The sequence below is a fragment of the Aedes aegypti genome, chromosome 3 (genome assembly GCF_002204515.2).
Source record: "Aedes aegypti strain LVP_AGWG chromosome 3, AaegL5.0 Primary Assembly, whole genome shotgun sequence".
NCBI lineage: Eukaryota > Metazoa > Arthropoda > Insecta > Diptera > Culicidae > Aedes > Aedes aegypti.
This window is the reverse complement of record NC_035109.1, coordinates 68,917,011-68,932,403: the sequence shown is the minus strand read 5'-3', so window position 1 is coordinate 68,932,403 and position 15,393 is coordinate 68,917,011. Positions and strand designations below refer to the sequence as shown.

At 39.7% G+C, this 15,393-nt stretch overlaps 1 protein-coding gene across 1 annotated transcript; it reads right to left on the bottom strand.

Moving 5' to 3' along the window:
• Positions 1 to 6,322: 6,322 nt before the first annotated feature.
• LOC5567533 (membrane-associated tyrosine- and threonine-specific cdc2-inhibitory kinase) lies at positions 6,323 to 15,263 on the bottom strand. Its single transcript, XM_001657478.2, has 4 exons — positions 15,014 to 15,263; positions 14,291 to 14,932; positions 13,095 to 13,996; positions 6,323 to 7,223 (listed from the first exon to the last, which is right to left on the bottom strand). The coding sequence occupies exons 2-4, from the start codon at positions 14,867 to 14,869 to the stop codon at positions 7,043 to 7,045; spliced, it is 1,662 nt and encodes a 553-aa protein (XP_001657528.2). The 5' UTR covers positions 14,870 to 14,932; positions 15,014 to 15,263; the 3' UTR covers positions 6,323 to 7,042.
• Between the last annotated feature and the right edge of the window lie 130 nt (positions 15,264 to 15,393).

Genomic DNA, 15,393 nt, shown 5'->3' with positions numbered 1-15,393 from the left:
ATTCGTGAGTTGAATCAACACGCAGGAAACAGCTTACAACCGACTCGTAGCAGTGCTTTTGTTAACAAGATATCACCGAAGAATGAAGACAAATCAGGATGGAAGCAGAATCATCAAGCTACCGAGTGTGGCAGGTGTGGCAACAGACTCCACAAGCCCGAAGAGCACTGTCCGGCAAAGAACGTTAAGTGTCACAATTGTGGTTATATCGGACACTTCGCCAAAAAGTGCCGATTCGATTCCAATAAAGGGAAAACCGAACAACCACGATCAATGAAGCGCAAATCTTCTGATCATCAAGATCATCACCGCTACAAAATGCCAAGAGTCAACGCCGTTAAAGCCAACAATTTTCCCGAACCACGTGCTGTGAAAGATGAAGCTGCATCTCAGAAATCATTCGTATATGCAATTAGCGATAACCACGACGAGATGGTCTGGTGCAAAGTTGGCGGTATACTCATCGAAATGATGATCGACTCGGGTAGTAAATATAATATTATCGATGAATTGACATGGCACTACATGCAGAACAGGAATGCTTTCGTGAAGAATGTGCGTCCATCGTCCAAACAGTTATCGGCTTATGCACAACAAAAACCCTTGGTAATCAGGTGTACCTTCGATGCCGAAATAGCGGTTGTCGAGGGTGGCGAACTCAGTTTTAACGCCACTTTTTACGTTGTAAAATGTGGAGAACAGAATCTACTGGGTAGAGACACAGCAAAGCAGTTGGGAGTACTGTTGATTGGCTTGCCAAGCGTCATCAGCTCGGAGAATATCCAACACGTATCAGATAATGGTATTGATAAGTTCCCTGTAATTAAAGGTATTAATTAGTATTTATTTAATAAAGACGTTGTCTAACTTCTCCATACACACATTTGTCAAAATACGTATAAATATCGATGACACTGTCACCCCCGTTGCGCAGCACGTTCGCCGAGTCCCAATAGCTCTTCGTCAACAAGTCGAAGATCAACTCGATAAGCTTTTGAAGTTGGGAATCATCGAAAGGGTTAACGGTCCTAGCCCATGGGTATCTCCTGTTGTAATAGTTATCAAAGACAACGGTGATGTACGACTATGTATTGACATGCGTCGTGCGAACACTGCAATACGACGAGAATACCATATGATACCTATAGTATAGTATAGTATACTCTAGATGATCTATTATCGAGGCTCAACGGAGCTAAATGGTTTTCCCGGCTCGATATTAAAGATGCTTACCACCAAGTAGAACTGCACGAGTCGAGCCGATTCATCACGACATTCATTACGCATCTTGGCATGTTCCGTTACACCAGATTAATGTTTGGAATATGCAGTGCGTCCGAGCATTTTCAGAGAATTGTCGAGCAACTACTGAGCAATTGTCCTAACTCCTTCAATTATCAAGACGATATTTTTATTCATGGGAAAACGGAAGCTGAGCACGACGCTGCCTTACAGAACGTTTTACGCACGCTGGAAGACCATAATGTCGTACTAAATACCAAGAAGTGTAGATTCAAAGTAACGGAGACGGAGTTTCTGGGTTACGACATTTCCCAACAAGGCGTGAAACCAACGCACGACAAAATAATGGCAGTGCAACAGTTCAGATCAGCGGAGGAAGTTCGCAGTTTTCTAGGACTTGTTGGTTACGTAGGTAGATTTATCCCCGACTTGGCTACTAAAACATTCGATCTTCGTCAACTAACTGTTACCGGACAGAGATTCGTTTGGACAACGAAGCATGATGTTGCATAAGACAATCTAAAACGAGCAGTATGTTCCGCTCCCATACTGGGATTCTTCGATGACAAGCGACGGACAAGAGTAATAGCAGATGCGTCACCCGTGGGTTTGGGAGCAGTTCTAATCCAGTTTGAAGACGAATGCGATGATAAGCCAATTGTGATTTCATATGCCAGCAAGAGTCTGTCTCCTACAGAGCGCAGGTACTGCCAAACAGAGAAGGAAGCCCTTGCTATTGTATGGAGTGTTGAAAAATTTCGTTTGTATCTGCTTGGAAGAGACTTTGAACTCGAAACCGATCACCGTCCCTTAACCGCAATTTTCAAGCCAACCTCACAGCCCCCCGGGCGTATAGAAAGGTGGGTACTTAGACTGCAACCATTCAAATTCAGGATCATATATAGGCCTGGAAAACTAAACGTTGCAGACCCTCTTTCTCGGCTTTCTTCATCATCGGATAATCAAGAAATTGATAATTGCGATGATCAGATTTACATCCACGCGATCACGGACTCAGTTGCTGTCGATGTTTCAGAAATCAAAAGTGCGATAGATGAAGACCCCGAATTAGTTATTGTTAAAGACGCTTTGTTAACAGCAGACTGGACGGATGAAGCAGTTAGAAATGGTGCTAAGAAGTACATCCCTTTTCAAAATGACCTCGCACTCCTCGAAGGCTACGTAATCCGTGGATGCAGGATTGTCGTTCCCAGAAGCTTACGCACAAGAATGCTGCAGCTCGCTCACGAAGGACATCCAGGTGAGACATTGATGATATCGCGCCTTCGAGACAGAGTTTGGTGGCCTGGAATGGATGAGGATGCAAGAAAAACAGTTAAAAGCTGTGAAGGATGCCGTCTGGTTAGTAGACCATCCGCACCTGAACCAATGCAACGACGTGCAATGCCGAATGAACCCTGGGTGGATGTAGCAATGGACTTTCTAGGACCATTACCATCAAATGAATACCTGCTGGTGATTGTCGATTATTATAGTCGATACAAGGAAGTGTGCACTATGAAGCGAATAACATCAGAGGAAACGATAAAACAAATCGAACCAATCCTCGTACGGCTAGGCTACCCAAGGACAATCACTCTAGACAACGGTCGGCAGTTTATCAGCACAGAGTTTGAAGACTATTGCCGCTCAAGAAATATAACGCTTAATCATACAGCCCCATATTGGCCACAAGCAAATGGCGAGGTTGAGAGACAAAACAGTTCTCTGCTTAAGCGACTTAAAATAAGTCATTCAATGGACCGGGATTGGAAAACGGATTTACTCCAGTACCTAATGATGTATAACACCACTGCACATTCAGTTACTGGAAAGGCACCTTCCGTTTTATTGCAAAATCGTTTGATCCGGTCTAAAATTCCGTCAATAGGTGATATAGAAACGGCCCCACCAGTCAGTTCTGAAGCCAGGGACCGTGATACTATTCTAAAATATAGAGGAAAAGAAAGGGAAGATATAAGACGACATGCAAAGCCATCAGATATACGCGAAGGAGACAACGTTTTGTTGAAGAATTTAGTATCAACAGGAAAACTTACTCCAACATTTGGTAGAACAGAGTACAACGTCATGGAGAAGAAAGGAAATCGTGTCAAAGTACTTGATCCCTTGTCCGGCGGTGTCCTAGAAAGAAACACGGCACATGTAAAAAAGATACCCAATTTGCAAACAGATTCTATCGAAGAGGCGACATCAAGCAGCGTTGATGATGTGACTAGCAACCCAGTACCCGATCGTGAACTAGAGTTGGTACAGCCCTCTCGTCCTTCTCGTTCGATGTCGCGGCCGGCATGGCAGCAAGATTATATTGTTAATCAACCGTGATCTGGATAAAAAGGGGAGATGTGGTGAATTATGAACTGAGCCCAGCAGGCGTGGCGATGGGGATTCATTCGAGAACCATAGTCAGTTGTGTGTGGACGTTTATCTCTTTTGAAGTGCGCGAATTCTGTAATCGAATAAATCTTATTATACCAACTTGTTATCGTTATTTTGTGTAAAATACCACAATTAAGAAAAACTCTTATTTTTTTAAAAAAAGGTTTTACCATAACGACTTCTTCTGTTCTTCGATTAATACTAACACCACATCAGGGCAGCTGCCTGTAAACTAAAATAAAGCAAAATAGTTTTCCTTAGGCTATTCTACTGCTCCATTCACACTCTTCCTGCGTCCAATCATGATCAGAATCACCGGCAGGCTAAAGTCCAAATGCCGAGAAATAGGAAAGCTCCTGACACCCATCAGGATTATCTATATCTTGAGAACCATCAAGTGGACTAAAACATGTTCTATTCACCTTTCTTTGATAGTTTTCAAATCCTTCACGCGTCATGTGCTGTGATTTCAGCAAGCCTTCCATATGACTGACCGCAACGGTTAATTTGAATTCAGGAAATCTTCACCATTTTCTCAATTAAATATCACCACTGTACAGCTTAAAAACTTCAAGGGACATTATTGCAATTGAAAGATAGTTGATAACTGAAAGCTGCAAAAAAGTACATTGCAATCGATCGTAAACTCGAACAACAATGTGTCAAGGTGCACGATAACAAAGTTAGCGAATCCCCAGTAATGGGACTGGTATGCTGGTATTCAAGTGTTTAGCGAGAGAAATACTCGGATAACGAGTCCCATCTGTACTAACCCTAATTTGGATAGGAAAAAACAACCAGTTTTACTAAATTTAAATTATTTACGGTTTTTGCACATTGCAATGATAGTATATTGAGCAATGCCACCGGCATTTACTACTTCCAGCAGCAGAAGAACGAAAAAGGAGGGTTTTATGTTTAGAAGCGTTTTTCTCGACATCGTGATTTTCCTAATGGGACTGTATTGCGAGTATGGGCAGTAAATGCCATTCACGATAAAGTTCCACTCGAAAAAGTACCAGCTTTACTAATACCTACAGCAGAAGAACCTGAACAAGAATAACACGAAGAGCCTGAGCCAACTCCCGGAAGTTCCCGATCGACCTAGACGATTACTTAGGCTTCCGTCAAAACTTCAAGGATACTGGCAACCCATGAAATGTTGGCCTTGACAGAACAAATAGAATAAACGTTAAACTAGAAACCACACGGAGAAATATTTTTACATAATTTTTGAGTTTACTTTACCCAAAATTAAGTATATCGATTATAGTTTCAACCCAAAATCTCTCGGTTTTCTCTTTCTCCCACATGAATGTTGTCAAAAATAGAGAGAGCTGCATCTACCCAATATGGGTACTTTGGCCCAATAAGCCAAATTTGGGTAAATGCAACTTTTCTTATGTTTGGGTCGAAAGAACTCAATTTTGCGTTAAATCAACCCAAAATTGAGTATATTTTTCTAATGGAAATAAAGCCAAACTACCTAGTGGGGACCTTGGATATTTAGCCAAAATTGAGTTATTGGGCTCAACTACGGAATTGCGTTGAAACAACCCAAAATTGAGTTGAATTCCGTCTCCGTGCACCTTATTCGTTTTATTGTACGGACGTATCAACTTGAAAGGCATTAATCTCGCGAAGGAAGCATCCAACAACAGTGCCCATTTTTATTTTAGCTTTGTGCACTAGCAGCAAGCTTAAAATAAGAAGATCAGGAGCGTTCGGCAACTAGTTCTTCAGTACAGTGCCTTTGAAAACGCGAGTAGGGTCACAAGTCGGCCATTGTGACGGCTATCTTTGGATTCCCCCCCAACAAAAATCCGTCGTCCGCATGAAAACGACACGACCTCCACCCCTGCCCAAGACGCTCTTCTGAGCGAACATGCTCTAGTGAACCCGGATAACACGGTAATCGACCAACGGCAAGGAACAATGGACTTCTCTCTGAGCGTTGTCAAATTACTCTGAATATGCTGTTTTTCCTTTTTGTCGATGATGGCTTTTATCGTCCTTACCTTGTATTCGCCGTATCGAAAATATATTCCATTTCCTTATTTTTTCCGTTTTATTTTATTTTTTATTATTATTTATTATTATTTATTTTATTACTATTATTTTATTTTTTCCGTCTTCGCTGAGGGGCAGAGTCTGCATCCTGTGGACCATGTGGTGAAATGCTGCCATCTTATGCTGGAACGAATGATTCGATGTATAGGGGATGATTCGCTGGGTGTTTGTAGGCTTCCTTAAAATAGTGATCAAGTCTCTGAAGCGAGACCTGGTAGGTATACATCGTTTCTCGAAAAGCAGCATTCGCGGAGATGAACCAGCCAAGGGCTGAAAATCTCCCTAATAAAGATAAATAATAATAATAAAAGCAGCATTCTGGACCACAGAAATTCTGTCGAAAAATCCTTCACTCACAAATGATCTTTAAGACTACACCCCCAGCAACACACATGTTATAATGGTGTATTATCAACTGATATATGACCAAAACTAGTCATATATAAGTTGATAATACACAATTACAACATGTGTGTTACTCGGGACGCCACGAGTCTATTTTTTATTGCTTGAGTCTTCGGTCATTATACAGATATAATTTGTACTGCTATTTTCATGAAGTTACTAGAACGCAGTTTTCGGATCAATAAACATAAATAATATCTTGAGATTTCAATTGGTTATAAGCATCCGATTTATTGCGATTATCAGTTATAAATCGTTTGTAAAATATATCCCCGAAAAATATTAGCCACTACTGCACGATATCATATATCTTGTATTATCAACACTTAATAGAACTAAAGAAGCTTAGGTAATGTAAAATAGTTTACATTGGTCCAACATCCCCAACGAACGCTCGTGGTGTTGATGGTATAAAATCACATTCCTCAGCCAAATTTCATAAACTCACAACAAACAATGAAACTGCCTAAACATGTTTTCAAAAACCGTAATCGTCTCCATTTAACTATTTTATAGGATTCCCTGTATATCACAAAATCTGCAACTTTTCTCTCGTTAGTTTGTTACTACTCTATTAGTATACAATCCTAGCTAGTTATGTATAAAAGCTAATTAGATCACTACAATTTTGTGCAATCTAAATATCATCCCGTATTCATTCCTGCACGCAGTGAAACGTAAATTTCACCCCTTCGTTTCAACATTCAAAAGTACGTACTTAATTATTAGTAGACCGATTAATTGTTTCAGTATTAGATGCACAAAATATCAAAGCCGACGTTAGATTGAGATCACTTTTCGGTTTTCACTATTTCGCTTTCGCGTCCGAATTGGAAGAACAAGAATGTGTGACCAGACAATGCCGTTTATTTTGGAATCGATCGCTTGCCTGATGCGCAATCGGCCCCAACGATTGACCAGGCCGTCAATCCGAGTCATCCGATTTGAAGCAAAGTTTCTTCTTCGTCAGGAAGGAGGAATCGTTGATGGGGCTGGTGGTGTTATGCAGCAAGGAATGACGTGAATGGTGCAGCGATTCCTCGGTTCGGTTGCTGCAGTTGCTGTGGTCTAACGGGAGCATCAAATCTTCGTCGGCCGAATCGTAACTGGAAGCAGAAGAGTATTATTTAATTGATTGCTCTATTAACCTTTACGTAACAACCATCGACACACTCACTTGACTTCAAAAGTGTACTAGTTCTTTACCATACAAGGACAACGCAGAAATCGGAACCATGCCGGTGATAGTTCGGATTGTACTTTGGTCAGACAGTGCAAGATAAGAAAAATGTGACCCTTCTTTGTATCGATTAAAAGATCGCGTCATAATGTTTTATGAAAAACGTGAAAAAGATTAATTGTATGGCTATTAGCGCCTGAGTATCCACAAAATAGGAACTTTAGATGTGGCCTCTAAATAAAGAGACTTAAAAGTGACTACGCAGGAATTAAATAGAAGCCACTAAGAAACTAAAGAAAAACTAGATCAATTACGGATCAAGAAATACTAAAAGAGTAATTGTGTAAGATTTATCTTAAAAATTCTCAATAATTCAACCCGACTCACAAAGGGCACTTTTTTATGTATGATATTCAGTTGGAGCTGCCTGACAGCTTTACTTGTCAAGGCTGAACCCTCGATCTGGCTTTTGCCAAGTTTCCCCTCTACCAGGACCAATACTCAGACGGACTAGGCTATGGTGCCCACATGAACTGTTTTTTATTAGTATTGTGACGTGGTAGTTTTTGAAAAATATCCATATTTCCTTACTTCTGAGAAAAGGAAGCATTGTGAAAATCAGCAGCTCCATCAGAATTGGTTTTAAATAGTAGTGTAGTTGTGGCATTACTGTCTAGTCGAAATGATTTTGAATATTTTATAAGTAATGCTATTAATTATTAATTTGTAGTCATGCTATTATGATTACGCCTGTTTTTTACGTAAGATTAGAGTCTTTAATGTCAATTGTCTTCTTTCTTTTTGTGGCATTACGTCCCAACTGGGACAAAGCCTGCTTCTCAGATTAGTGTTCTTATGAGCACTTCCACAGTTATTAACTGAGAGCTTTCTTTGCCGATTGACCATTTTTGCATGTGTATATCGTGTGGCAGGTACGAAGATACTCTATGCCCTGGGAATCGAGAAAATTTCCTTTACGAAAAGATCCTCGACCAGCGGGATTCGAACCCACGACCCTCAGCATGGTCATGCTGAATAGCTGAATAATCAATTGTCGTCAAGCCTTAATAAATTTAGGCTGTTGAGTAGTTGTTCTAGTTCATTTCGTTGTTTTTGTTGTTGAAAGTATCTATTGGTCAATGATCAATCTCAGCGTCTTACTTTCCATAGTCATTATTATAGTGAATATTTAACAGTAAAGTTACCTTAGGCTTCTATTATAGTCAAGCTTCACTTTTCGGTGGCAAATGCAATGCTTCACAACGCCCACTTTCTACTTGTAAATATTGCGAAAATGATGCTATTTTTAGATTTTGTATACCACTGTTACAAAAGAGTATTCCTTATTATGGCAATATAAAAACCATAATAAAATAAGATTGTCGCCACTTATTTCTACTCAGTGGATCTACAAGTCATTTTCCTCAGAGTAATCTTTCCTACGTCGTATATGATAACGATGTGTCTAGCTAGCTAATAGTAAGAGTGGCTACGGATCATTCTGGTTAGCAAAATGCAAACTGATCGTCGCCAATAGTATTGATTATTTATTTATTTGAAATGGGCATCAATGTTATCAACGACGCGGAATGTGTGTCTATGCCAGATAAATTATGACGCGGCTTTTAGCAAAATTGCCAAAACGTGATACCACCACTACAGGTTACGCCTTTGGTTTCCATCTAATGGACTAATGGATTATGCCCTCCCATCGCGGCAAGGTCGCATAACCAAGGGCAGGAAGAAGATAAAATCTGAATTTTATAATAAAAAGGTTGCCAGGTTGAAATTCATACAACATTCAATCAAAACTACTAAAAAAATGATCAAATATCTAAAATCATCGCTCTCTGTAAAATATAATTCCAAAGACCATTTCGCCAGGTATTAATACTGTAGGCATTTGGTCGTGATTTTCTCCAGGAATTTCATCAGAAATAAATAAAGGCAGTTGCCGAAAATTTCTTCAGATTCATTCACCAGTGATTCATTCAATTTTTGCTCCGAGAATAGCCTAAAATCTAAACCAAGATTTTTTACGAATGTCTCCAGAAAATACTACAATTCTGCAAAGATAACTCCTGAAATTTCTCAAGAAAATGCTCGGAAAATATCTCCAGGAATGTGTTTAATTAAGGCGCAAGTAAAATTGGAGCAAATGTCAAAAATGAAAAAGCTGGTTTCTCGAATTTATTCAACAAATTGAATAAATTAAAAACACACAGCTTTTTTTCGCAAATAAAACTGCTGTGTTTTTACTATTTCCGATTTGTTGATTAATTTCGAGAAATTATTTGTTGTTCTCGAAATTAATCAACAAATCGGAAAAAGTAAAAACACAGCAGTTTTATTTGCGAAAAAAAAGTCTAGTTCATCACCAGAATCAATTTCAAGGTTTTCAAGGAATTTATCCAATAATTCGTCCAGTAACTCTTCCGTCGATTATTCTAGGAGTTTCTTTAAGAGTTTCAATCAGGTGTTCAATAATTAAAACAGTAATTTCTCCTACGATATTTCACAAATCACTCCAGCAATTCTTTATAGAATTTCGGCAGAATTTCCAATTTTCCAATTTTTTTTTTTTTTAGATTTCTTCATTTTTTTTCGCAAAATAATTGCTCATGATTTCTTCAATATTTGAACCTGAAAGTTCTCTAAGGTAGCTTCCGGACTTCCTTCAAAGATTTCCTTCCCGAATTCTTTTGGGAAATTCGTAAGAAAGTCCTCAACAAATTTAATAAGGATTGAAGTGTTCCTTATTAATTCATTAATGTCAATTCTTATAAACTATCAGAAGCTTTATATAAAAATAACAGCATTCGGATTATATTTCTAATGGAAATCTTGCAGTAATCACAACAAAAGGCTTTTGCGCTTTCGAGGAAAATCTGATAAACACCTGCAGAAAAAAAAAACTTACTTCGGACCCTTTAGAAAAGCTTGTAGGATTATCAAGATGAATTCCTGGACGATACGTTTAGCTCCAAGTAACAGCTTCGTGATTTATTTGAACAATCTGAAGAAGAACTCCTGGAACAATTATAGGATTATTTGGAAAAATAATTGACGGAATCTTTAGGAGGATGAAATCGTTGGAATAATTTATATAAAAATTCATAGAGGAAATCGTGAGAATATCTGGGGAAATTTTTGCAACAATACCTGTGGAAATTAATGGAGGCATGAGCGTTGGACTGCTATATGATTTCCGGGAGGAAAATCTGGGAGAATTTCATTTAATATTTCTTAAGAAAACCCAGAGTAATTTCTGTACGAATCACTGGTGAAATTTCTAGATGAATCCCTAGTTGCTTCCCTGAAGCAATTCTTCGAGGAATATGTGAAAGATTTGTCGAAAACACAGTGGAGGAGTCATATAAAAATCTCTGAAACCTTTCGGATTCACACCAAGATTATGTACAAGTATTCTTAAAATGAATCCTTTTGAAATTCCATCCATTACTCATGTATTCAAGAAATTCTATGAGAATTTCTTAAAGATCTTAGACAAAAAATGTAAAGTTTTTTTTTTCTGGAGGTCATCTTGTTTCGTAATATGAAGGAATCGTGTGAGAAACTACTTTAGAAAGAATGAAAGCTTTAGATATATTCTTTTAAAATTGTTCGGATAATATCTGGAGATGGTGTGAGCTTATGTAATCCAAGACTATTTTTTGCATTTTGTCTCGCGGTGTGAATATATTTTAGGATAGAAGAATAAGAAAATACGTTGATATTAAAAATACCGAACTATTCAAAGGTTTTTTTTAAGTAATGACGAGAAAACAGAGCTAGGTATGTGTGATAAAATTACATTTAATAAGAAAAAGGGTTTGTGCCGACACTTAAAATAAGAAACCATGCAAAGTTTGTTTGAAAATCACAAGAACGATAATGATAAAGGTTTGAAAAAAATATTAAAACACTTTTCAATCTTCTTAGTTTAATGCAGTTCGATGTAAATTAGTAAAATAGTCATGAAAGGTTGTTTTCAGTAATGACGAAAAAAGAAAGGTGTATGTATATTACCATTATTTAAAACAGAATAAGGGTTATGCCGACACTTGTAGTGACCTGAGACGAGACTCGCGAAGACGGTCTTCTTTTTCTGTGATTGTTAAGTTTTTTCTTAATCCACTTTGTGTTTATACCAATTATGCGCATGCTGTTCAAACCCTCACATGTACCTTTCAGCAAAAAATGATTGAGTTTGCATCACATCGAATCATAAATAGCCGTTTGAGTGAAATTTCATGCCAGCAAACGTAGCAGACATTAGAAATAATTAATCTTCTGCTTAGATTCGTCAGCAACTTTGGAAAAAACTGCTCCGCCGACTGAGGTTTTTAATAACAGTTTACTTTGAACACAATACTTTTCACTTTTTCAGCCATAAAAACGGTGGGCTGCATTTGACGTTTCGTGAGAGGGGAATCTGGGCTGCATATGACGTTGATATTTTTCCTCTTCGCGAGTCTCTCTCAGGTAGTGACGAACCATCCATAGTTTGTTTGAAAAATACAAAAACGTAACATTGCCTCAATATAAATGTTTAATCATAAGCATGAATTGAGCTCACCAGTTGGCAATCCATCCTCGACCGAACATGAACATCCTTTCGCACTCGTATAACGTGAACCGGTCACGATTGACCTTGATTGCACAGGAACATGGAACCGCACCAATGACGTGAGAAAAAAAAATGAACACGTTTGCTTGGGCTTCTCCGAAGCACCCTATCATAATTACCTGTTTAATAGAGGCTCAAACGCTATGAGGCATTACGGGTTCGATTTTATTTTGTAATTACTAGATTTAAGATCACAAGTTATGGGGCCCAAATTGCCACAGCGGTAAACGCTATTCTGCAAGACCAGACTGAGGTTAATTTGTTCTAGTCTTTTGGAAATTTCCGTTACGTAAAGATCCTGGACCGACCGGGAATCGAACCCAGACACCTTCAGCATGGCTTTGCTTTGTAGCCGCGGACTCTAACCACTCGGCTAAGGAAGGCCCCGATAAGAAATATATAAGATATTTTTCAAAATTCCTCTTCAGGAATTCTACCTGAAATTCTATGGAGAATTTCCCAAGCAAGTCCTCCAAATAATTTATCCAGGAATACTTTCAAAGATGTCTTTGAAAAATATGTCAAGAATATTTTTCTAAAATTATTGGAGCGAACTTCTGCAGAAATTTCTAATGAACTCTTGCTAGGACATCTGAAAGATTTTCTTGAACCTTGAAGAAGTCTTAGAGTACCTATTTTATAGGTAAATTGTTTCGATAATTAGTGGAAAAATATTCAATCGTATCCCTGAATAGTATCCTGCAGGATTTTCGGAATTCTTTGTACAACAAAGAGAATGTCTCAAAAAATTGTGTAGGAATGTTCATAGGAATTTCTGTAGAAACTTAGGAGAAACCAAGGATTAATTCGTAAGAAAATCCCTATAGAACTAGAATTACAAAAAAAAATCGGCGTAAACTCCTGAGGAGTTCTTGTAAAGTTTACTGGAAAATCTCTAAGGGTATTTCTTTAAAAACTTCGGAATAATCTTTTGAGGATTTTCTTGGAACTGCTAACCATATTTATCTGCGACTGCCATGATCCCAGTATATTCCACAATATATTCGACTTGTTTCCGAATTCTGCATTGTCCATTTACGGCAAATAATTTGAACCCTATTAAAGACCATTGATGGGTTTCAAAAAAATCGAATGAAATGGCAACTATTTGAAAAAGGGTCAGGGACATAAAAATTGATTGGGGTGATTGTGAAGGTATAGACGTACCTTGCATTCCTGGCCGGATTATCAACGTGATTATGGCGGAAGCTGAGCCGGAGCCCGATGTGATTGTGGTTCAGCGGAGTTGAGTTCATCATTCGCACCGGAGGCGTATGCCTTGGAATGTCGTTGTTTAGTGTGGGCGTTATTTGCACATCTGTACTCGTGCTGCCTCCTGTCAAATCCAGCTCGCCAGTAGACAGCAGTTCATCGTCTTCAAGCTCGTCGTCAAAGTCTTTCATCAGACACGTCCGTACATTACTACTGATCCCGTTGCAATAGGTGCGATTGAGAGTATCTCTGTGACCAGACCGTCTTCTTCGATCCGCATTTGGTACTGCCGGTTTACCGTGTTTCAATCGCAAGCAACTGGCTATTGAAAGCACCAAGCTTGCTAAGAAGCACTTCAGATTGCACAATTTCCTATGCATGTAGGATCGCAGACCACGGATCACACGCCATCGCTTTCGCTCCTGGTATAACGCAGCTAACCGGGGCAATCGTAACAAGGTATCAACGGAAGGCCGGCAATCCGGTAACGGATTCATCATCCATCTTATCACATCCTGCAGCTCTTGCGACAATCTACACAGAAGTTCCGATGGAAGGGATCCACTGCGCAGACTTTGCCATAAAGGCCCATTCGAGGGAAGTTCCAGATTACTGGACAGCTCGAGAATTGCGATACCCAAACTGAAGATATCCACGGACTTAGTATACCGGCCTTCCATTAGCTCCGGCGCAATATAGCGAGAATCGCCCTCCGTTGCATGACTCCAGTTTCGACTGCTCAAGTCGAACACCAAACCAAAGTCAGCCAGCTTACAAACTCCGTCGTCCGTGATAAGGATGTTGTCCAACTTTATGTCCAAATGTATCAAATTGCGGTCGTGCAAACTTTTCAAACCCTGCAACAAGAAAATACATGAAATTTTACTACTATTGTATTACAGGGCTGGTGATGCCTAAAAAATATATTAACGACATGTAAAATGTAGTGTAGTAAAAGCACCCAGGCAGTTTTTCCATTTTTGGTAAAAAAAAAAAACACATAAATTGTATCATGAAATCAAAACATGCGCGCCACATTGAATAAAAATGGTAATTACTGAAGTGACTTGCTTCAAAAAAGTGACCATGTTACCAAAGAATAACTCGCTACCAGCCCTGCAGTATTATGCTCTAATTCTAATCGCACTCACCAACAGCAGATCCAACATGATAGACCAAATCTTGTCCTCCGGGATGAACCGCTGCTCCCGGGCGTAATCCTCCAGGCTTCCCTTGCACAGTTCCATCTGCATGAACAGTCGATCCTCCTGCTCCCAGGCCTGGTACAGTTTGACGCAATTCTCATGCTCACTGAACTGCTCGTACCGGCGCACCTCCTCCAACCGTTCCTGCCGGTAGTGCTCACCTCGGAAGAACTCCTTGCTCTTCTTGACCGCGTACAAGCACCCGTCCAGCCTGCTCTTCACCTTGAACACTTCCCCGAACGATCCTTCGCCCACTTTTTCGATCTGTTCGAAACACTGCTCGTAGTAAGATTCGCGTTTGCTTGGCTCATACAGTTTGCTGAGCTCCGACCGGGTGCTCCGGAACGAAACTGCATGAGCCACCGAGGAACCATTCAGACTCCGGTTGAAGCTGGCGTCAAACTTCGGATAGAGCTTCGGAGGTTTCGGCGGCCGGAGAGATCTGTTCTTCCGGTGGGGCTGTTTAAACGACAGCGACAAATTGTTCTCCTCTAGGAACTCCGGTACCGGCAGGGGAGATTTCATCCTTGCTAATCCTTTTGCAAAAACTGATTGTGTGACGAGCAGTTTCTTTGTCCGGTCATCTACCTGCAAATAACGGAACGAAGCAAAAACAAAGCACTGAGATTGATTTACGCAAACTTTCAAGGTTATGTTTCCTATACGCACCCGACTGACGGGTATGAGCAAATTCCTGGGACGTTTCCTCACGGAAAACGGCAGCCGCTAACTCCCGGTTACCAATTATCCGCGACGCAAGCAAACAAGCAATAATTCACCATTAATCTAGCAACTTCTTGCTAGAAATTATCAACGAAACACTGAGTTTTGAAAACAAAACTGTTTAGCGGTCTTTTCCGATGTTTTCTCTTTTTTCGCGATTTTACGAATCGAACGGTTTTGAAACGGTTTTGGTTTTGACATCCACCAAAGCGTAACGGCTGCTGACGTTACTCATCGCGTTATGCTGGTCGAGTGAAGGGATTAGCTCCCGGGATTTCAATAAGCAACTTTTTCATGTGCGTCCGGATAGTATTGTAAATTTTGCA